Source organism: Equus przewalskii, chromosome 10, assembly GCF_037783145.1.
Source record: "Equus przewalskii isolate Varuska chromosome 10, EquPr2, whole genome shotgun sequence".
In the NCBI taxonomy this organism is placed as follows: Eukaryota; Metazoa; Chordata; class Mammalia; order Perissodactyla; family Equidae; genus Equus; species Equus przewalskii.
In genome coordinates, this window is record NC_091840.1 from 5,329,043 (window position 1) to 5,351,412 (window position 22,370).

General features: G+C 54.6%; 1 protein-coding gene and 1 long non-coding RNA gene across 3 annotated transcripts in view; one reads left to right on the plus strand and one right to left on the minus strand.

The window, feature by feature from the left end:
- MGAT5B (alpha-1,6-mannosylglycoprotein 6-beta-N-acetylglucosaminyltransferase B) overlaps positions 1 to 22,370 on the minus strand; it is a 75,780-nt gene that overhangs the window by 10,090 nt on the left and 43,320 nt on the right. The window contains exons 9-12 of one of the 2 annotated variants that reach the window (XM_070559899.1): positions 15,337 to 15,468; positions 13,854 to 13,987; positions 9,551 to 9,681; positions 942 to 1,097 (exon numbers count right to left, since the gene is read on the minus strand). In XM_070559899.1, coding sequence (XP_070416000.1) covers positions 942 to 1,097; positions 9,551 to 9,681; positions 13,854 to 13,987; positions 15,337 to 15,468 — 553 coding nt within the window. Of the gene's footprint in view, positions 1 to 941; positions 1,098 to 9,544; positions 9,682 to 13,853; positions 13,988 to 15,336; positions 15,469 to 22,370 lie in introns of both variants that reach the window. The other variant, XM_070559898.1, reaches the window with a different exon arrangement.
- LOC139073826 (uncharacterized) lies at positions 17,694 to 18,819 on the plus strand. Its single transcript, XR_011522876.1, has 2 exons — positions 17,694 to 17,873; positions 18,585 to 18,819. It is a non-coding gene; the product is annotated as an uncharacterized lncRNA (long non-coding RNA).

Sequence of the window (22,370 nt, forward strand, 5' to 3'; positions counted from 1 at the left end):
GCAAGCACTCCTCTCTCTAGGCCTCGGTTCCCCATTTGTGAAATGAGGGGGTCCGATTAGGTGATATCAACGGGCTCTTCCTGCTCTAACAGGCTGTGATTCTGGAGGGGAAAAGAGAAGAGCGAGGGTTTCAAGCCTAGAATGCTTCAGACCCACACCTACAGCCGACCTCAAAGGACCTTTACTCACTCTTCCTAAAAACATTTGTTCAGCGCCTAACTTGTGCTAAGAATGCTCACAGGGCTGGCCCTCGGAAGGTGCTCACTAAATGATTCTGAATCCAGGGTTGCCACATAAGGTTGTTTGGGTTGCTCACTGCACAAAGGTACCCTGCCCCCAACCCCCAACACATACATACACACACATATACATCCAAGGAGCCTGAGGAAAGAAGCTATCGTGAGATCAGCAGAGGGCCTGAAAGCTGGCTGGAGACCGTCTGGCCTCAGCTGACACTTCAGGGCCCAGCAGCAGGGTCATGCCCACTGTGCCTGCCGCTGCTCCAGCAATACAGCTCAGGGCCTTCCAGAAGCATCAGTCAGAACTAATGGCCTGATGGAACTCCAGCCAGGACCCCCGTCAGCCTGCCCTACCACCCCCTCAGTGGCTCTGAGAGCTAGGGCTGACACAGGAGTCTGCTGGGCTGGACGGGCACTGAGGGCGGACAGGTGGGCAGCCCGACTCCTCTTCCTCATCACCGAGCTTTGCTCTGCTGGCCCTGCCCAGGTCCCTTCACCGCGGGGCCTCCCCTGTCCAATGGGCACCCCCATCTCTGCCCTCGGCTCTGACCAGCCCCCAGGAGGCCCGGACATGAGGCTTAGGGCCACAGGGCATGCTGGGGCGTGTCCACACGTGGAAGGGCCACGAGTGATGGTGGCAGGCGTGGCAGGCATGTAGGGGCATCCTGGCGGGACCGGGCTGAGGACGGGGGCGGCGCTCACCTTGGCCTTGCGCAGCAGCTGCTGGAACTCGGGCTGCGGCAGGAGGCCGTGGTTCTTCACGAAGGCCGGGACCTCGGGGGGCCGCTGGCTCTCGTAGTACACAGTGCCATGGATCTCCATGTACTTGTTCAGGATGCCCAGGAACTTCTCCTTCCCCTGAAAGAGGAGGAGGAGAAAGAGGAGGAGATGGGAGCGTCGCCTACTGCGGAGGCAGGGCCAGCCGAAGAGACAGCCCTGGTCTGGAAGTCAGAAAACACGGCGCCAGGCTTAGGTCGGCCGCTAACCAGCTGTGTGACCTTGGGAAGGTCCCTCTCCTCTCTGGTGCTCCATTTCATAATCTGTGAGTTGTGGAGGTTGGACTAGACCAGAGGCTTCCGGACTATTTTTAGCCACGGAGCTGTTTTCTTTCCAAAGGAACCCCATGAGGACAACATTTAAATGGATCCAAGTGGAGCTGCTTGGCCTCCCCGAACCTCTGATGACCTCCAAGGAGCTCTGGGGACATGTGGAGCTCTCTGGAGCCCGGACCATCCACCTACCCATTCCTCATCTATCCATCCCTCCACCCTCCCCTCCATCCTTCCGTCTACCCATGTATCCACCCGTCTGCCTCTCCAACTAGCCATCTTGCTTCCCTCCCTCCACCCACCCACCCACTCATCCATCCACCCATCTGTCCAAGCAGCACGTATTTATTGGGCACCTGCTATGTACTGGCACTGAGCTCGGTGCTGGGAGCACAGCAGGGACAAGACAGAGCACTTGTCCTCATGGAGGACACCTGTGAGTGTCCCCCACAAACTAGCAGAGGCTCAGCCCCTCTAGACCCGAGAGTCCCAAATCCAGGCTCTGCTTCCCCTCCAGCCTGCAGGGGAAGGGGAGCACGGGAGGCAGAGCACAGGGAGCAGACGCCCCTCACCCTGGGCACCCGTCTGACCCTGGGGCCGGGGCCCCGCGCAGGAGCTGCTCAGTGCAGGACCTCAGCAGGGCAAAGCGCGGGATCTGCTGCTGGGCTTTGCTTCCGGGGGGGTCGAGGCAGAAGAGAGGGAGGGGCAAGCTGAGGGGAGAGCAGCTTCGGGACCACGGAGAAGGGTGGACAGCAGAGGGGGCTCCTTCCAGGGAGGGCGAGTGCCCAGCAGGCCACCCGGTCAGAGAAAAGGAGCCCACGTTTCTCCACGTCCTGCTGGCTAGCCACGAGGTCGGACAGCAAGGACCTTCAGCCCAGTGTTAGTCTGCAAACACAGCTCTTGCAGGATGCCATCAGTGGACATCAGAATGATTGCTAACAATTCACGTTTTGAAACTTAAACCGTGTAAGTGGGAGCCGTCCACTCCGGGGAATGGCACGCGAGGCGATGCAGGTGGGCCCGGCCTCGGAGAACCACCAGGAACACGGGAAATGGAAACAATCCCGCGCAGGCCCTGAAAAGCCAACCCAGGGTGAAGAATGACGAGGCCAAGGTCCAGAGAAGGAGGAAAGGAGGCTGCTGAGGCCGGTGTTGGGCTCAGCTTCCCCCAGGGCCACCTGCTGAGGCCAGGGCAGCATCTAGGTGACTGAGCGGGGCTTCTGGTGGCCTCACAGAGCTGAGGACAAGTCAGAGCTCAGGGCTGCTAGGAGGGGGAGCCCCGATGGAAATGCCCCTCTTCGGGTCGGAACTCTGGGGAACTACAGTCTGGAAGAGAGGGCAGCCCGGAGCCGGGGCAGCCCCTCCAGGCCTGAATCTGTTTAAATCGTCCAACCGCGGTCACTGATTGAGGTGATGTGGATTGTAGGGCCCAGCCACGAGCCAAGATAAAGGCAGATTCTCTCTGGAAGAAGACAGCGTCATCCTTGACCTCACATTATTTCTATAATCTTTCATGTTCCTTTTCCAGAACTTCCAAAAATAAGAAAAGGAACCAATAAAATCCCAACCAAACCCCAGCAGGGATTTTGTAGAAATTGACAAACTAATTTTAAAACCCGTTTGGAAACTCAAAGGGCCTAGAACAGACAAAATAACTTTGAAAAAAGAGAAGAAAGTGGGCATACTTATATTTCCTGATTTTAAGACTTATTATAATGCTACAGGAATCAAGACAGTGTGATTCTGGCGGCAAGATAGACAGACAGATCAAGAGAACGGAACAGAGAGTCCAGAAATAGACCCACACATGTACGGTCAATTGACTTTTGACACAGGTGCAAAGACATTTCATTGGAGGAAAGATGGTCTTTTCAATAAATGATCATGAAACACTGGATATTCATATGCAAAAAAAAAAAAGAAAGAAAAGAAAAAGAAGTTCAATCCATACTTCATATCATATATAAAAGTTAATTCAGAATGGATCATAGACTTAAATGTAAATCCTAAAACTGTAAAACTTATAGAAGAAAACATAGGAGAAAAATCTTTGTGGCCTTGGGTTAGACAAAGATTTCTTGGATGTATCAAAAGCATAATCCATAAAACAAAACATTGGACTTCATTGAAATTAAGAATTTTTGCTCTTTGAAAGATGCTGTTAAGAGAAAGACAAGCCACAGACTGAGAGAAAATATTTGCAATGCTTATATCTGATAAGGAACTTACATCCAGAATATGTAAAGAACTCTAACAAATCAATAATAAGAAAATCACCAATTTCTAAAATGGGCAAAATTTTTGAAAAGATACTTCACCAAAAAAGATATGTGGAAGATAATAAGCACACAAAAATATCTTCAACATTGTTAGTCATTACAAGGGATCACACGTTAAAACCACAATTAGATACCATTGCACACCTTTTAGAATGGCTAAAATTAAAAAGACCGACCATGCCAATTATTGATGAATTTGTAAAGGGACTGGAACATTCATGTATTGCTGGTAGGACTGTAAAATGTTACAACCACCTTTCTTAAAACATTAAACATAGTTCTCCAATATGACCCGGCCATTCCACTCCTAGGTATTTACCCAGGAGGAAGGAGAACATATGTCTGTACAAAGATTTGTACTTGAACGTTCATAATACCTTTATTTGTAATAGCCAAATGCTAGAAACAACCCAAATGTCCATTAACAAGCAGATGGATAAACAAAGTGAGGTGGAGCCAGACAATGGAATACTACTCAGCAATGAAAAGGAATGAACTATTGATAACATGCAACAACATGGATGAATCTCAAAACAATTATACTCAGCAAGAAAATCCAGACAAAAATGAGTATATACCCTATGATTCCATTTATATAAAATTACAGAAAATGAAAACAAATCTATAGTGTCAAAAATCAGATCATGGGTTGCCTGGAGATGAGGAGGAGAGGAGACGGGAGGAGGGATGCCAAAGGGAAAAAGGAAACATCTAGGGGAGGTGGATATGTTCACTATCTTGATCGTGGTCAAAGCTTATAAAGTTATACATTTTAAAGATGTTTAATGCATTGTATGTCAATTACACCCAATAAAACTGTTCAAAGTGGATTTTTAAATTAAAAAATGTAAATACTTTTGATTTAAAAAAATCAAGTACTTGAGAAGACAAGACTATATGATCAAAACCCAAGAGAAACAGACAATAAAAACAGACTCATAGGAGATCTAGATGCTAGAGTTACCAGACACAGACTTTAAGATGAAAATGCTGAGTATGGTCAGGGAAGTAGAAGATAAAATTTGAAACCAAATGGAAATGCTAGAAATAAAAAACAGGATGGCTGACATTAAGAATTAAATGGATGAATTTAACAGCAGATTGAATATAGCTGAAGAGAGAATTCATTTAGTGAATTTAGAACAAAAGAAATATCCAGAATGAAGCACAGAGAAACTAAAGTGTGGAAATTACGGAGAAGAACGTAAGAGACAAAGGGGATACAGCGAAGCCCTAGGAGATGTGCAAAGGGAGTCCCGGAAGTAAAGGACAGAGACTGGACAGACGCAGTGCTCCGAGATCAGAGCTGAGAGTTGTCTAAAACCAGCAGAAGAGCAAACCACAGATTCAAAAAGATGTACAAACTCCAGGTAGGATAAAGCAAAAGAAAACCACACTGAGGCAATCACAGCAAAACTGCCGAATGCCAAACAAATGGGAGGCTCTACGGCGGCGAAGAGATGAAAACTACCTTTAAAGGAACAATCAGACCACGCTGACTTCTCAACAGAGATGACAGGAGCCAGAAGCCAAGCTAGAATCCTGTTCGCGGTGAACGTATCCCCTAAGACGTTTCTAGAAAATCAGAAGCAGAGCGGACTCAGACTGAGGTTGCTCTTTATGTGGGAGGATCATGATCCCAAATGGAGGCTCAGAGATGTAAGAAGGAAGACAGGGCAATAAAACGACAAACGTGGGTAAACGGAAATGAACACTGACTGTATAAAACAATAACAATAACATACGGTGGGATACAGAACACAGCCCACAGAGCCGCCCCCGTGGTCTAGTGGTTAAGATTCGGCGCTCTCACCGCCGAGGTCCGTATTCGCTCGGTCAGGGAACCACACCCCCTCGCCTGTCAGTTGTCACATGGTGGGGCCTGCGTGTTGCTATGATGCTGAAAGCTATGCCAACGGTTTCTCAAATACCAGCAGGGTCACCACGGTGGACAGGTTTCAGGGGAGCTTCCAGACTAAGAGAGAATAGCAGTAAGGACCTGGCCACCCAAAAACACCGGCCATGAAAACCCCGTGAATAGCAGGGGAGCAGTGTCTGACACAGCACCGGAAGGTGAGAGGCTGGTGCAAAAAGACGGTAGGGTTCAGCTCTGCTGTCCACAGCGTCGCTAAGAGTTGGAATCGATTCAACAGCACTGACAACAATAAAATATGTAAAGAGAATTAAATAGGTTGCGGGGGATGAAATTATAGCATTTTAAGGTTCTCTTATTACCCAATAAAAGGTAAACATATTTATTTATTTTTAAGTATTTTTAAAGTTTTTCTTTTTTTTTTCCCCTAAAGATTGGCACCTGAGCTAACGTGTTGCCAATCTTCTTTTTTTCCTTCTTCTTCCTCTCCCCAAATCCCCTCAGTACATAGTTGTATATTTTAGTTGTGGGTCCTTCTAGTTGTGGCATGTGGGATGCCGCCTTAGCATGGCCTGACAAGTGGTGCCACATCTGCACCCAGGATCTGAACCCTTGAAACCCTGGGCCGCCGCAGTGGAGCGCGGGAACTTAACCACTCGGCCATGGGGCCGGCCCCTAAAAGTATTGATTGATATTAGACTTTGATAAGTCACAGATGCATGTTAAAATCTTTAGAGTTGCCATTAAAAGAATATGAGAGAGTACAATTAGTCAGCTAAAGGGGGTGGATTTAAAAATATCAATGTAAAAGGAGATCAGTAATAAGGGGGAAAAGAACATGAAACAGGCAAAAAAAGAAACAGAAACCAACTAATAAGACAATAGATCCAAGGCCAAATATATCAGTAACCACACTAAATGTAACAGGGCTACTTATGATAAAACTGAGTGATGCTCATAGAAAAAAATCAAATCAAAGATGTAAATTGTGAAGAAAATGTTGCCGAACCCCCCACTCCACTTCCTAACCCCATTCCCAGAGGCAGCTACTATTGACAGCGATTACTAATAGTTTCTTGTGTAATTCCCTGAGCTCTTTGGTGCATTATAAGCATATATACATTTTCTTTAAAACACACACAGAAATGCACAAACGCATGTTCCATATACTGTTCAGTAACTTTGTTGCACCTAATCGTATATAGAATACACACGTGTGTATTTATGTACGTAAACAAAGTTTCACAAAAGAAATTTACTCGATACATATAAGACCCTCTAATACCCTTTTATTCTACTGTTTCTACGTTATTCTATTTCATTTAAAAAGGCTAATGAAGACTGAGTTAGACAAAGACAAATACTGATGATCTCACTAATATGTGGAAAGGAAAAGTCGAACTCATAGAAACAGAGGGAGGAACGGTGGTCACCAGGGGCTGGGGTGGGGACGCGGGGAGAGGTCAGTGAACGGGTCCAAGCCTCCAGTCACAGGACGAACAAGTTCAGGGGTCTGCTCTATGGCACGGTGACTGGAGTTAATAATACTGTGTTGTATATTAGAAATTTGCTAAGAGAGTAAATCTTGCGAGTTCTCATTGCACCAAAAAAAAAAGAGAGAAGTATGTGAGGTGATGGATGTGTTAATTAGCTTGAGTGTGGTCCTCATTTCACAATATATATGTATATCAAGCCATCATATTGTACACCTTAAGTATATACAATTTTTCTTTTGTCAATTATAACTCAGTAAAGCGGAGGAGAAAAAACGAGAGCTCTAAGCTGATTTCAAAGTTTATCAGTGGTTGCAACCTGCAGTTTCGAAAGCCCCCATGGTGCCCCCAGAAGGGTCTTCTGAAGCCTGGAACGTTTCCTCCAGCAGCAAGGATGGGTTTGCCCTGCGCCTGAACCAGCTGCCTCTCTTCTGCCCCCGACTCCCACTGGCCGGGACCGGACGCTCCGATGAAACAGCAGCATCTGAGCCTCAGGCTCCAGCTCTGCTCTCCAGGGACTCGGCTAAGAGGGCCCTCCGACAGGACAGCCGGGCCGATCCTGCCTGCTGCTCCCACAAGGATGCGATGACCTTTCGTCATCCTCCCTTCTCCCTCCTCCACTTCTCCGCCACCTGGTCCCCTGAACTCTGGATGGCATTTGTCCCAGGATGCTGCTCTCATTCTTGTCTTCATCCAGCCACCTCTGACTTCCTTTCGTCACACAGACCAGAGCAAAGATGTCTTTTTTTGGAAGCATCTTCTTTGAGGTCTTTTGCCAAACAGCGTCGCTCCCGGCTATCAGAGCAGCTCCTGCGCTGGAGATAAAACCTTCTCTGCCCGGACTTCATAACCTCTCCCTCCCTTGGGGCAGTTCCTTACCAGTGTTTTCTGGTAAAAGCAGACGAAGTCTGTGCTATCTCCCTTCCCAGCACCCCGGGCTTCCGTGGCAGCCAGCGTGTACGGTGTCATATGAAGATGACCTCTCGCCCCTCTTGCCACACCCCACGGTGGGCATCTCAGCCCAGGTCCTGGACCTTTAGTCCTGCCTCCAGAGCTTCTCTCTGCCACCGTCCAAGCCGTCATAACTAGGGAGGCGAGACAGAGTCGGAGTCCAGCGTCCTGGCTCTGGAGTTAGACGTGGGTTTGAATCCCAGCCTGTCACTCTAACCTCGTGCCTGGGTTTGCTCACTCGTAAAATGGGCATGACAGCACGGAGGACCTGACTCCCAGGGGACGGCTAAGTGCGAGACTGTATGTGAGCCTAGGACACAGTAAGTTCTGGGTGAACCAATATTAGCCACCGCTATGACCTCCCAGACCACGGAATGACCTCGAAATATCTCCCGTCTCCTCGGTCCTCAGTCACAGAAGGCCAGAGCTGAGCTGGGCACATGGCTGCCTCGGGCAGAGCCGCTTCCAGCATCCCCTGAAACTGGGCATGGCCACGGGACCGGGATCTAGCCAAGGGGCAGCATGGGCAAGCGAAGCATGTGACACTCAGGAAACCTCCCTAAGTGTGGCCCCTCTTGCCCCTTCCTTCTTGCTGGCTGGAGTGCAGACATGAGTGAACCACGAGGCAAGACTGGGGGTGGAAACAAAACCAGGGGTCCACACGGTGAGAAGACCCCGGGAAGGTCCTCACCAGCCCTGGACCGACACCTCCAGAGTTTACGAACAGAGGTCAGGAAAGAAAACACACTTGTGAAAGTCACTATTACTGGGGGCTTTCCTATGACAGCTCGGCCTAACCCTAAGCGATACAGTGCGAGAATCACTGAATTAGACCATCATGGAACAAACAGGCCCGACCTAGGGTGCAGGTGCAGCTCCACATGGTCCCCATGATCAGCATCTTTATTATTAGCCTTTACCTTGTGTCACCTGCCTTAGGTCACCAGCCCATCCTGGGAGCTGCCCTGCCCCATGCCCTGCCGGACCTGACCTCTGGGCCTGCCTTTCCGCTCACAGAGGGCCCCAGAGAAGCGCCTTCCTGGGACCCCGCTGTCCCCATCACCCTCCTCCCCACCTCGGTCCATCCACAGGAGCCACGAACCCCAGAGAGCCCGTCTCGGGAGGACCCTCGGGGAGACCCTGCAGAGAGGGGCGGGGAGCAGGAGGTGGAGGGAGCACGCGGCAAAGGGTCACCATACCTGGAGCTGCCTCGTTGCCAGCGGGGCACAGAGAAAAGAGGAGAGAGACCAGGTCAGTGACCGGCGAGCAGGCAGCCTCCCACACAGGCAACACCCCCCAGGGTCCCCACCCTGAAGATGGGGCTCCAGTCCCTGGGCCTCTCCTGCCTTCCCCACTGCCTCCCGTCCTGCAGAACCCAAGTCTGGCCTAACCCGCCCCACCCCCGCCAGGCTTACAGTGTTTACTGATCCGTCCTAGAGCGGGTGGAGGGTTAAGTCGCAGTCCTCGATAAAGGACATTTGAGTTTGTCGCGGAGTGGGGCAGGGAGGGGACAGTCACCAGCCCGCAGCCTGGGGACTTCCAATGGCCGTAGGACCTCTTTTCTGACCGTTAGTGGGGACGTTTCCCACCGTCCAGGCTGGGGTGGCAGAAGGGAGCGGGATCCTGGCGGTGGGAGTCCCTGGGGGCCGCGGGCGGCCACACTCACCTTCCAGATGCTGGCCTCCTTGCCGTACACCACGGCCATGTTGCTGGCCTTGCCGCCTCTGACGAGCTGCTTCTCCGTCTCGTTGAGCTCCTCGGACACGAAGCCCATGAAGGAGTTGTCCGGGGTGTGAGCTGCAGCCAGACCACAGGTCAGGACGGGGGTTAGCAGACAGCCAAGGACACGCCCCGGGTCTACCGGGACCGGCCCCGTGGGAGGGGTCCCCGTTCTGCAGGGATGGGGAGAGGGGCTGGTGGGGAGAGGGGGCCGATATCCATCAGCGCCCTGGCCCTGGGCTTCTCCCTCTCCCAGAGACTGCCACAAAGCCTTGGAGCAGAAGGAAACCTGAGAGGTCACTTAGTGCTCCTTGCAGGTTTTCAGACGAGGAAACTGAGGCATGGGGCCCTTGCGACCCCGCCAGAACCCTGCTCTCGTCAGTCCTCCTCCCCCGGTTGCTCAGGCCCACGGCTTCCGCTCCCCCTTCTCTCTCACTCCAGGGCATCCGTCAGCAGGACCTGCCACCCCGGGTGGGGCTGCTCACCCCACCCCTTCACTGCTGCCCTGGCCCGGCACCACCAGCTCTGTCCTGGGCCACTGTGACCGCGGCCCCCCATTTCTGTGCTTCTCTTGGTGTGGTCTTTTCTCCCAGGCAATCCTTTCAAATTTAGGTCCAATCAGATCCCTTCTCTGCACAAAACCCTGCAGCGGCCCCATCGGCCGAAGTCCCCACCACAACCCGCAGGATCTGCCCCCAGACCCAGCGGGGCGCACTCCCTCTCTCCACACAGACCTTTGCTCACGTGGCCTGCTGAGTGGTCCTTCCTGACCCTGTCAGCCTCTGTCCCCTCCCCCTGCTTTGTTTTTTGTTTGCTCACTGAGCAGACATAAAATCACACATTGATTCGTTCACATCTTATTGTTAGAATATAAGCCAGGAGCACAGGAGCTCTGTTTGCTCCCATCTGTGTCCCCGGCACCTGGGAGGGCTGAATGCATGGACACATCTTCCCTCCTACCCCTTCAGGCTTCTCTCCCTGCTGGTCCCTCTGCCCGGAGCGCCCCTCCCTCTTCTCGGATGAGAAAATCCTATTCAGCCTTCAGGGCCCCACTCAGGGGTCACCCCCTCCCGGAGGCCTTCTCTGGGGCCTGCCTGCCCCCCGCTTGTGCCCCGTCCAGGGGTTACGTCTCTGTTAAAGCGCAGGTCACACTCTGACTTCTCAGGGTCCCCAGAGCCCACCAAACCGGGGGCCAGGGGATGCGTGTGACCTCGCGCCCCGTTCGTCGCGTGCTCAAGGGCCATCCCTGATTGGCAGCCTGCCGCAGTGGGACGGGGCGCGGGCACAAGGGCCATCCACCCGCAAGGCACCAACCCCTCCTCCCCAGGGAGAGGACCTGGATACGAAGGTTTACTGACCCCATCACCTCGGCTCTCCCTGCCCAGGTGGGAGAGGCTATGCAAGGCAGGCCGGCGGCAGCCACGCATTTCCAGGACAGCCATGCCTCCAAATACCCTATTTCTTCATTTCAGATCTACAGTTATCACATTTTAGCATTTGTGCAATTGGGATGTATACTTTAATCCAGTGTGTGGATTTAAGGTGGTATTTCTACCCACTCTGAACAGCCACAAAAAGCCATAATCGACATCTGGTGCATCTCAGAAGAGGCGATGGTTTTCTGTGGAAGGGCCCCAGGAAGCTCACAGATTCTGGGTCTGAAAATCCGACCACTGTACGGACGGGCGTTTGCTGGTTGCAGAAAAAACCCTCCCTTCTCTAGAGCTTCAGAGGCATAAGGAGGGGCCCTGGAGACCTGGAATTATCTCTGCGATGGTTGGGGCATGGGCAACTCTCCTGTCTCAGGAGGCTCTGCACAGGCCGGGGAGAGGCCCCAGGAGAGCAGACTAGACCCTCCCTGACCCTGTTTGCCTGCCCAGCCCCCATCCTCCCTCCCTCTCCTCTGGCTCCAGCTGCAGCTACCACCCAGGCCTGTGTCCTCAGTTACCATTTCCTCGGAGCTGAAGAATCCCTCATTCCACCAAGTCCACCAGGAGGGACAGGGTTAGAATGCAATTAGCTGAACTCCAGTGCGTGGGCCAGGGAAGTATTGCAACCAATTAAAATCACAGGGACCATTAAGCAGAGAGCTCCTGGGGGCAGGAGCAGGAGAGGCGGCTGGCCTCCCAGTTAGCTCACCGGGGAATCCACCGCTCGATGGGAGAGGGGTCTGCCCAGGAATTCCTTCCTGGATGTGGTACATCGTTAAAACCCACAGGCCTCTCTGGTTTTCGTTCTCTCTTTCTTTAATTTATTCAATCAATTAACATTTTCTGAGGACCTCGATAGGCCCCAGGGAGATAAAGATAAATCAGTCCGTGGCCCCTGCTTGAGTGGTTCATAATCGATCAGGGGGAAATCAATGTATAAGTCAGTGAGTCTAATACACTTCAGTGTACAGATTTAAGAATTATAAAAATAGAGGTGAAGGGGCAATACATTCTGCCTGGAATAGGAGATGAGGGCATCAGTGGAAACGACAGTAAAAAGAAGAGACATTTGACTTGGGGTTTTGGAGGACGAGTAGGAGTTTGCCAGGTTTGGAACTCCACATTCAGTCCTCATTTTCTCAGTGGGGATGATTGCAGAAGCTCCGAACCCATCTCCTGCTTCCCCCTCCTTTACCACTGCCCCTTTGACCATCTGCAATCTGCCAGAACAACGTGCCTCAAAAAACTTTTTCTCCCTGACATCCTCTAGCTCAAGAATCTACAGCGAATCTTGAATTACAGCATCCGATGTAAACTAGGAACCTTTGCTAAAAGGCCCTGTTCCTCTGCTCCCGGAGCCTCCACGTCCCTCTCAGCAGCCTCAGACCTCAGGCTTCCCTTCCCCGCGAGCTCGTTACCCAGGCTCTCAGCTCCGTGCTGCCGCTCTCTGCTATCACATGAGCTGTTTCCACAGCCTGGCGCATCACCACCACCCTCAGGACTTTCCCTCCAGAAATCTGCTCCTGGGGCCCCACCCCACGCCAGCCGCTCTCCTGGGAGCACAACGTCATCAGATGAGCTGTAGTTCAGTCACTCTTCTCTTGGAGAAGCCTCATGCAACCTTGAAATGGGCCCTGGGGAGGGAATCTGGTGCTCACAGAGCTGTGTGACCTCACATGGGATGCTCTACCTCTCTGGGCCTCTCATTTGGGCTCCAAGGAACCATCCTAACCTTCTGGGATCCAAACAAGCCATGATTTATGTATTCAGATGCCTCTAATACAGAGCCTGGAGAACAAGTCAAAAGAAGATCTGAAGCCTCCGAAACTGCATGAATTAGACAGGCTAAATAAAGATCAGACGCTTGACTTAAAGCCAGGCCCTCAGGACCCTGCTCAAAACCTGGCTTGCTTTTAATTTAGATACAGTCCCAACGAGAGTGCTTGTTGGCTTCCTGACCCAGAGGCCTCAGAGCTGCAAACGAGCCGCGGAAGATGCTGCTGGAGGCAGCAGCACTGACGGCGACGGCCAGTGACAGCTGACGGCCCCCGACACGGAGGAAAGGCACCATTAGCGAGGGGACACAGCTCTGAGCATGTCTGTCGTCCCCGGAGGCCGGCCTGTGCGCGAGATGGGGACCGGCCCGGAGGCGTCAGGAAAAGGGTAAACCAGTCCTGGCTCAATGTGTTCGGGAGGGCTCAGTGTGCGTGTGTTAGAGTCTCATTACAAACGGCTAAAGCTCAGCTCTAACGGGATTCCTCGCCCGAAGCCTTTCATCCGAGGGTCTCCACGGGGCTCGGCCCACCATGCCCAGTGTTGGAGCCCACCGGAGCGGCTGCATTTCCAGAAGCTTCCGGTTCTTTCCACATCCATCTTCACTGCATCTGTCCCCTCCGCTCAGAAAAGCCCGCCCATCCCGCTCCTCCGCCACCCGCCGAACTCCTCCAGTCCACTCTAGGACGCCTCTCTTTCTGGGACGCCATGGGATCCTCAGCTCCGGAACCGTGTGCTCAGTGGCTCTCTAGAGCAACATGTGCTCCTGGAGGGCAAAGGCCACACCCTCCTGGGGTCACGATGGGAAGGTCGCTGCATTTCTCCTGAGCTGGGGGCCCAGCGGGTGCCTCCCGATGTGGCTGCACAGCGGCTGAAAGGGGACGAGGCTCCCAGGGAGGCGGACACCTGGGTGGGTCCCAGCCCCGCACCGCCTGGCCCGGGAGAGGACAGAGAGGGAAGACGGGGCCCGGCCTCCCCCGTGCCACCCTGCAAACCACGGGGAGGCCCCTCCGCCCGCTGGCCCACTCCAGCAGCTGGGACACTCACGGAACATGGTCATGAACTGCTTGGGGTTGAGGTTCCAGTAGCCCCAGTTGGTTCGGTAGCCGTGCAGCGTGGCGTACTCCTCGTGGTTGTATGCAGGTTCCGTCCCAAAGGTATCGATGACCCGGATTCGGCACCTGGCCCCCCCGGGGACCAGGAGCCAGGGTCAGTCCCTATCAGCATCTCCCTGGGCTGGGCTGGGGCTGGCCAGGCTGGGGGTGCTGTAACTGGCCGCTGGCTGGGTCAGGGTTGGGGTCAGACACTACCTGGCTGTGTGACTGCAGGCAAATGCCTTAACTTCTCTGGGTCAGCTTCCCCATCTGTCAAGTGGGGATAACAACAGCCTAGCTGTCTCATGGCCGTATGGATACACCTAAACCGTGGACTAGCTCGGACATTATCAGTTATTACCCCCGCCTCAAGGGAGCCTTGGGGGGGGGGGGTCTCTACTACTGCCCCAGGGGTCATCTCTAGGATTTGCACTTTCCTGGGCAGGGAGCGGCAGTGGCTTGAGTCCACAGCCCCTCTGCCCAGGGGCCTGACACCCCGACATGCCTGGCCCGCCCGGGCTGAGATGCAGAGGGGCAGGGTGGGGGGACTAGCCACTGCCGCGGGCCCACCTCAGGGAAGGCAGTGCCTCAAAGTCTCCCCTGCAAGTGTGGCCACTGCAGGTGGACTTCCCACCTGGACAGAGGCTCCGTGTGATCCGAGGCCGCTCTCGATGGGCACACCCCGGGGAGTGGGCCCCTGAAGAAAGTCGCTGACACTCAGACGCCCCCCACAAGGAGCTCCCTCACCCCGAGTCCTTCCCGGTGACCCAGAATTGTCCACAGACTGCTGAGGTCGGCAGCATTCCCCCGGAGAAGGGGCAAGGGGCGGGCGGAGGCAGCTCTGGTGCCTGGAGAACATGCATTAATAATAAAAGCAATAACGCTGCCTGGTGCTTTTTTTTCCCTAATAAAATCATGTGGGATAGTCAATGGGACTGGAGCAAATGTAATAAATAGCAGGGCTCTCTGTGCTAAATTAAGCCCTGCATCTGCCGGCTGCAGAGACCAGAGCGATGGTATTGGCCTTCCTCCAGACCAGGAGGGGTGGGGGAGGAGAGAGGGAGGGGGGAGGGGTGCTGGGCCCCCACATAGCACAGGTCACGCCCGGTCACCTGTCCTATTCCTTCCTGCAATTGCTCCCCCACCCCCCATCTAGGCGATCTCTGACACCCGCCCCCTGGCTTGCCACGCACAGCGGGGTAGTGGAGCGACTCGCTGTGGCTTATTAATTGTCACCCAGCTGGCCAGGAGGCAGAGCTGGTGGGAGAAGGAAGGTGGTGGGGAGGGCGGAGGGCCGAGGGCGGGGAGAGCCTCCCTCCACGGCAGACCGGGGACAACATGATTCTCCCACCTGGGGACCAGCGGGCACGAGGGGGTGGGGCTCAGGCCGGGTCGGGGGCTGCTGCATGTGCCACTGCCCTCCACTATCCCCTCACCGGTACTTCTTGAAGGAGAGTCCCATGTGCTGCTTCATCTGCTGCAGGCCGTGGTAGTCGGTGTAGACGAGGTCGAAAGGCAGCGGCACGGTGAGCGGACAGTTCCCCCGGCCTGGCGGCACCCCTAAGTTACTGAGAGAAGAGCCCTTCAGAGTCTGATCCCCAAGAGGGACCCACAGGCAGCAGAAACCCACGGTCCCCATCACCCCTGCGTTTGGGGGACCTGGAGCCCACCCTGATGACACACAGGGAGGGGTGCCGAAAGGAAAGTGAGGCTGGTGCATGAGTATTGGCAGATTCTCGGGAGGAAGCAAACAGGGCGGCCGTGTACACTTGTGTAGGTTTTTCATGGCACAAGAGACTCCAATGAGGGGCAAGTGGGACTGAGATCCTACTTGCCAAGCCGTGTACTGGCCTGGGCTCCCTGCCAGATGGAAGGGGCGGCTTTTGCTAATTCACACAAATGTGCTCCCTTCAGGGCTGTGTCCACCCAGAGGCAGCACCTTTATCCAACCAACGTTCACAAAGCGCCAGGAAGGCCCGCTCTGGCCCTTGGCACAGCATCAGTGTCTGGAGCTGAAGGGTCCCAAGGCTCCTGCCTCAGCAGATAAAGTCCTGCTGCCAACCGGCTTCCTGCCCTCAGAGCTGCCCAGCCCTGCCTCATGGGCGGACGCTGTTGCTGGGTCACCCACACGCAGGTTTCATCCGGGCCAGGGCTGCCTCTGCGGACCCCGTGCTGGAGCCCATGGGGCATCTCACTGGAGCCTCATGGCCCCCTCCAGAATCGGCACGTCTGCTCTGTCCGCCTCCCTGGAGACGGGCTGGAAGCCCCCCACCAGGCACCCGCAGCGTAAACGCCTTTGCCCAGGGCCCCTGCGTGCCACCCAGGAGGCTCCGCTCTGCCCGACCGCACAGCCGCTGCAGGAGGTGAGGAGGCGGTTGGCTCGCTCCCTCCGAAAGCCTGTACAGAGCGCCTGAGTCCGGCAGGCAGTGGTGTCGGCCCCCGAGAGCAGCCCCCCTTTCTCTGGGGGCTGCACAGCAGCCTGACTCCCCCAGTTCCCACCTCCCTTGAAGGCGTCCTAGCGAGCCCCTTCGGGGATCCATGCCACAACCAGCAGACTCGGGTGGGAGACTGCGTGCGAGCTTTGACAAGTTCACTGGCTCATCAGCGGCAAAGGGCCACCATCCACCTGTCCCTGGGTCATATTTCGGGCTCCCTGAGACACTTTGAGCCAGGTGGAGAAGTGCCGCCTGGATGGCTTTGTGCTCCTTGCTCACGCTCAGCCTGTCACCATCAGGAGTTGGGGTGGGGGCGCTGTGTACCCCGACCCCTGAGCACAGCCCACAGCGGCGCCTTTCCCACGAGGTTTACAGTAGAGACGACTGGGGGTCGGGGGGCGGGGAAGCTGCATGCCAGGGGGACGGAAGCGTCAGGTCCCCGTGCCCCGCAGAGAGGGGCCGCAGGGGGGCTTTCTCTGTGCCTGCTCCCACCAACCAGTGCGCCGGTCAACTCAGCTTCCCCCACCCGGCTCCCCTCGCTACGTTAGAACCTCGGCCGCTAAGTGCAGAGGGGAGTGCAAAGATCTAATAACCACTCTCTCCTCATTTCTTATGTCTAAAATTAAAAATGGCCAAGGGCTCCCCGATCCATCCAGCCAGGCCTCCAGTGACTCCCTTCTTTCCAAGTGAACCGCCATGCAGGGGTCTCAAGGCCAGAGCTTCGAAGGCAGGCACACGTCTAAAGCTTTTTTGTCAAAATGCCCAGAAAGCCAAGGAGTATGAGCACAGACCCCAGGGGTCTGGAGCCATCACAGGAAACAGCTCCCACAACCTGGAGGCTCCGTGAAATGCTTGGTGGTATTTTCAAGTGTCGGGCGGATTTTGCATCCTAGGCTGTAGGACGTCCCTGTTGTTTTCCTCCAAGCATGGCTCTCTCACCCCCAAACTCCTCCAGTAAGAAGCATCATTGCATCCCAGGTGTCAGAAGCTCCAGGTAGCCGACGCGCGCCCCCCCCCCCCCCCGTCCCTCTCCCCGCCTCGCTCCCCTCAACTGAGAACCACAGACAGAATGACAAAGCCATGATCCCTCTATGGCTTCCCTGCAGAAACGAGGAAGGGGTGGCTGCTCCTCCCGCCTGAAAGGTCTGGAAGGACGAATTAACAGCTCTGAAAATATAAACGGTAGGTGGGTCTGGCTGTGGCTACTTGCCCAGGAATATGACTGACTCCCCACATTGCCTTTTTGGTTGGTTGCCAGGCAACATGGGGTCCCTCTGTGGCCATTTGTGGTGCCAACAAAGTCACCGGGGCCTCCTTTTGTTGCCCCAACACCGATCACACCCCTGGCCCCAGCCCCGGACACCAGGAGGGCCACTGAGAGGTCAGATGAGCAAGTCACAGCTCTCTCCTGGGAGAATGACCGCACACGGATGTTCTAGGCTGGGTCCCATCCTCTTCATCTTCATGGCTAACGTTTTGAACACAGGCACCATTCCACATACTTTCAACTTATTGATTCATCAACTCCTGCCATCCGGGTAACAGCCCTGCGAGACCAGACCCATTCTCATCCTGCTCCCCTCTTTACAGATTAGGAAACAGAGAGGTTTAGTAATTTACCCAGGATCACACAGTCAGGAAGCAGCAGAGCTGGGATTGAAACCCAAGCAGTTGGGCTCCAGAGACCACACTCCCCCAAGCCAAGCTCTCCGGCCTTCTCCTGCCCACTGGACGTCAGACAGGACAAGGGGGGATGGTCGGACCACAGTGACATCCCCAAAATCGGAACCCTGGGGTTGCCAACAGAAATTTGGCTCCAGCCCCAGTCTTGCTTCTAACCTTGGACGAGTCAGGAGCCTCTAAGAATTTCATTTTTCTCATCAGCCAAAGACAAATAAAAATGGCTGCCTTGCAGGGTTCTTGGTAGGATTAAGTGAGGCCAGGGGAGTGGAAGTCCCACGAATTATTATTACTTTTAGTCATCAGTTCCTCCTTCTGAATTTCTGAGTCTGGCAGCTCCTTTTTAACCGGCCCCCCAACACCCCCCCCCCCACTTAAAGCCCCGTCACTTCTCACCTATAATCTTGAGATCATTTCCTCTCTGTTCTGCCTTCCTCCAGTCTTGCCTGCCTCTTTTCTAGAGAGATCTTTCCACAGTATAAACTTGGTCACATTGCCCCTGGGTTCTGATCCTTTCCAGAAGATTTCTCATTTCCTGATCCTAACTCAAACCTCGCCTCCTCCTCCAGGAAGCCTTCCTTGGACCCATGGACGGAGTAAGGAACCCCTCTCCCAGCAGCCAGTGCTCCCTCTGCTCCACCCCCAGACTCCCCTCTGCACCGTCCTGAGTCACCTGCTCGTCACTGGGGCCCCCTGAGAGCCGGGCCAGGTCATCTTTGAAAGCCCAGAGCCGGGACAGAATCTGCCTCAAATATGTATCCATTATGTTCGTGAACGAATAAACTAACCCATGAGCCTGGTGAACCCTCGAGGAAGACACGGTTTAAAGGTTGAAGATTTGGTCAAGAAAGACTTAGTAGGAAAGAGGAGGCAGGCGAGGAGAGGTGCCCAAGGACGACGGGCGTCTCCGAGGGTTGTCGAGCTCCCAGCCCCTCCAAGGGTGAGTAGCGTCCTGATTAGATTGGACACAAGTGGCCACACGCACCTGGTCCAAGTCTGAAACGACATCAGGCAGGAGGCAGAGGCGGAGGGACAGCCGGCCCAGAGACGACAGGTCCCCTTTCCAGGAGGAGCCACACAGTCTACTCAGCCCCAGAACAAAGATTCCCAATTTAAGGAGACTGCCATGGAGCTGCCTCCTTCCTCTTGTCGCAAGGAATCTGAGCTCGCCCGAGGAGAGCCAGAGGGTCAGCCACTGGCAGGGGCTGCAGCTGTCTCACTTGTAATGTAAGTTCACTTTTATAGGCAATTTTACGCTAAGTGTTTGGCTGGAGCAGGGACATGAACTGAAAACGCTGTCTCCTGACAACCTTCAGCCAAAGTGCCCCGCAAGGCTTGGCTGCACAATCCACCTTCCGTGCTGACGCCTCCAAAGGCCCTCGTCCAGATGCCCTCCCAATTCTAATGCCAAGTTCCTCAGTTCTCTCTGGGGGGCTGGCCGGTGAGTCGGGGAGAGGCAGCATCTCCGAGTGAAGGGGCCTCAGGCGCACCCACCCAGCGCCCTGGCCCGCACCTGCCCCACCAACGCCAAGGAAGGGCGGGAGTTTATGTGGACTTCACAGGCTGGGCAGCTGGAATGCATTTCGGAATGTCCCCAGGCCACCCGAGTGGGAGTCTAAAGACAGATGACAGGGCTGAGGGAAGGGGGTGACCTAGGGAAAGAGAGCTTCTCTAGAGTTCCCCTGGTTGTCATCTGGCCCCTGCGCCCAACCCAGATTAACCCCCATGAAAGCCAACCTGTGGGGGGAGGGGCGGGAGTGAGCGAGTGGTGGCGACAGGTTCAGCTGGGAAGATGTAAAAGCTGGAGAGATGCACGGTGGTGATGGTTGCGCAACAATATGAATGTGCTTAATGTGACTGAACTGGACACTTAAAATGGCTAAGATGGCAAATCTCATCTTACATGTATTTTACTACAATTAAAAAAAAAAGCCAAACTGTCCACACTCATTGGGGCTATATCCAGCCCCACCGGACATGCCCAGCACCCGCCTCCCAGGGGCACCCACGTCCCATCTTCTCCAGGGCCCCTGCCCTGGACTCCCAGCTGGCCACAATGTGGGCGCTCAGCAAACATCTGGGGAAGGACCGACATCCTGTCCGTCACTCTTTGCTAATATTTCAGAAGGTAGGATGGTTAGATGCGACAAGCAGGGAGGGAAAAAAAAAAAATCTACGCTTAACGAGAAAATAAACTCCCTCAGCTGGGAATCAAAACGCTGAGTTGCGGCACACTGAAAAGCGTTCCCGGGCGTGCGCCGCGGCGAGAAGTTGCTAGGTGGCCTTGCACACTCGCAGAACCGTCCTGGCGTCCACCTCCACGCCCAGAGCCTGAAGCCGGGACAGATCTCCACGCTCCCTTCTAGGCTGAAAATTCTCTGGCTTTATTTCTCCCTGCGCCCGGGGTCTGTGGCTGGAAATAGTCTCTCCAGGTAGTGCTCAAGCTCCGGAACAAACTCTTCTCTCTCCCTCTCTCTTCTTTGTGTGGGAAGGACCTAATTAAAAGGAATTCTCAAAGTGCTCAAAGATCTTTGGCTCCAGGTGTAAAGTGCTCCCAGGCACTCCAGCCTCCCCAGGTCCATCTCGATACTCGGAACACACGGGCTGGGGCAGCCCAGGACGCTCTGTCTCCCGGGGGCCTGTCACCCTCTGACCCCATCCAGTGCCCATCGCCTGAGCACCGCGGCATGGCTCCTGTCCCTCTCCCCCGGCCGTCACTAGAGCAGAGCACTGCTCTTCCCAAGAGCACGGGGCATAAAGAAGGAACCCGGAGTTACCTGGGCGGCTAACGAGCTGCTTTGGGAAGGGAGGAAGGGAGGTTAGGGTGACTAACGAGGAAGGAATTCTATTCTCTTGCAGCGTTTTCTTCTCTTGCCCAGGATGCACTGACTTCCTGTGCCCAACAGAAGCAGGCTTTGACGCCGTCATGATGGGCCCGCCCTCGGCTCCCGTCTCCTGAGAAGGTAGATGTCCCGACCACAGCTAGGGAGAACTGCCAGGTCCCCAGTGGGGTTAGGGCTCAGAGGGAAAGGGAATTCAGGGGAAAAGCAGATGGGAGCACATTCCAGCCGTGCCTCAGCCTCAGCCGAAGGGCCCATAGGGAGCATGGGCCGAGGGCTCAAGGGGCAAACACAGGGGCAGCTCCTCCCCCACACCGGGGTGGGGGTGGGGGGTGTGGGGGGCTGCTGGTTGTTCACAGCTGAGCTTCCTTCCCCGCATTCCTTCCTATCAAGCAAATGCAGCTAAGAATAGGGCCGCCGCTCCCAGGAGAGCTGGATGAATCCACAGACTCATCCTCCAGCTCCCGGGGCCTGCCGTGCTGCTGCTGCTGCGGGAAGAGAAACGGGAACACATCCCTTCGCTGTCTCCCGCCTCCTCCCTCCTTGCCGACAGCCTGGATTTATATAACAAATGCCTGTGGATGCTGAGCACGAATAGAGTCGAGGCTTCTCTCATCCAAGCTGTGCTTTAAACGTATGAGGATGGCAGTTCTCGGGTGAAAGTCAGGATCACCGAGATGACGTCATGGCTCCTGCCGCCCAGCCTTGCCCCAGAGGTGCTGTCTCATAGCTCGGTGGAGCCTGGGCTGTGGGTTTTTCAGTTCCCCGGGTGACTCTCATGTACCAGGGGCTCTCTCTCTTCTGTTCATTCCCACAAGGCTTGGTTGAGAACCAACCTATGCAGGGGCCTCTGGGGTCACACAGATGGGCAGGACTCTGCTCTCAACCCCGTTAGAACAAACCCTGTGGGAGATGTGGGTTAAGGAAGGACGCAGCCCTCGAGTACCGGCTGGGAACGGCAAAGGGCCCTGGGTCCGCTCCAGAACCGCTCAGGAAAGACCAGCCTGGCTCCCAGGAAAAGGCCATGCTTTCACCAGAACCCCTTAAGGTTTCAACGAAAGCTGGAAGGAGCGCTGGGGTTATTCGTACCATCCTATGATTCCACCAGCTTCACCAGGAATAAAAAAGTCCCAGGCCAGCCCTGTCCTCGTTCTGAGGCCAGATCAGTGGACTTTCACCCTTTTTGTCGGGGGCACTTTCAGTCTCCCGGAAGTTCGTCCCACGGCCCACCTTCCTCCTCTCCAGGGGCCGTTTGACAAGACCTCCTCTTGCTGTGCACTTGGGGGGAGGGAACACGGGACCCCACCTCCCTTTATGAGAACCCACGGCCCCTGAGGTTTGAAGCCGTGCTGAGGCTTCCTCCCCGAATGGATCCCACCTCCTCACCCTTCAAGGGCCTTCAGAAACCAGTCCTCCACCCCATTTCTTTTTTTTTCTTTTTCCTTTTGAGGAAGATTAGCCCTGAGCTAACTACTGCCAATCCTCCTCTTTATGCTGAGGAAGACTGGCCCTGAG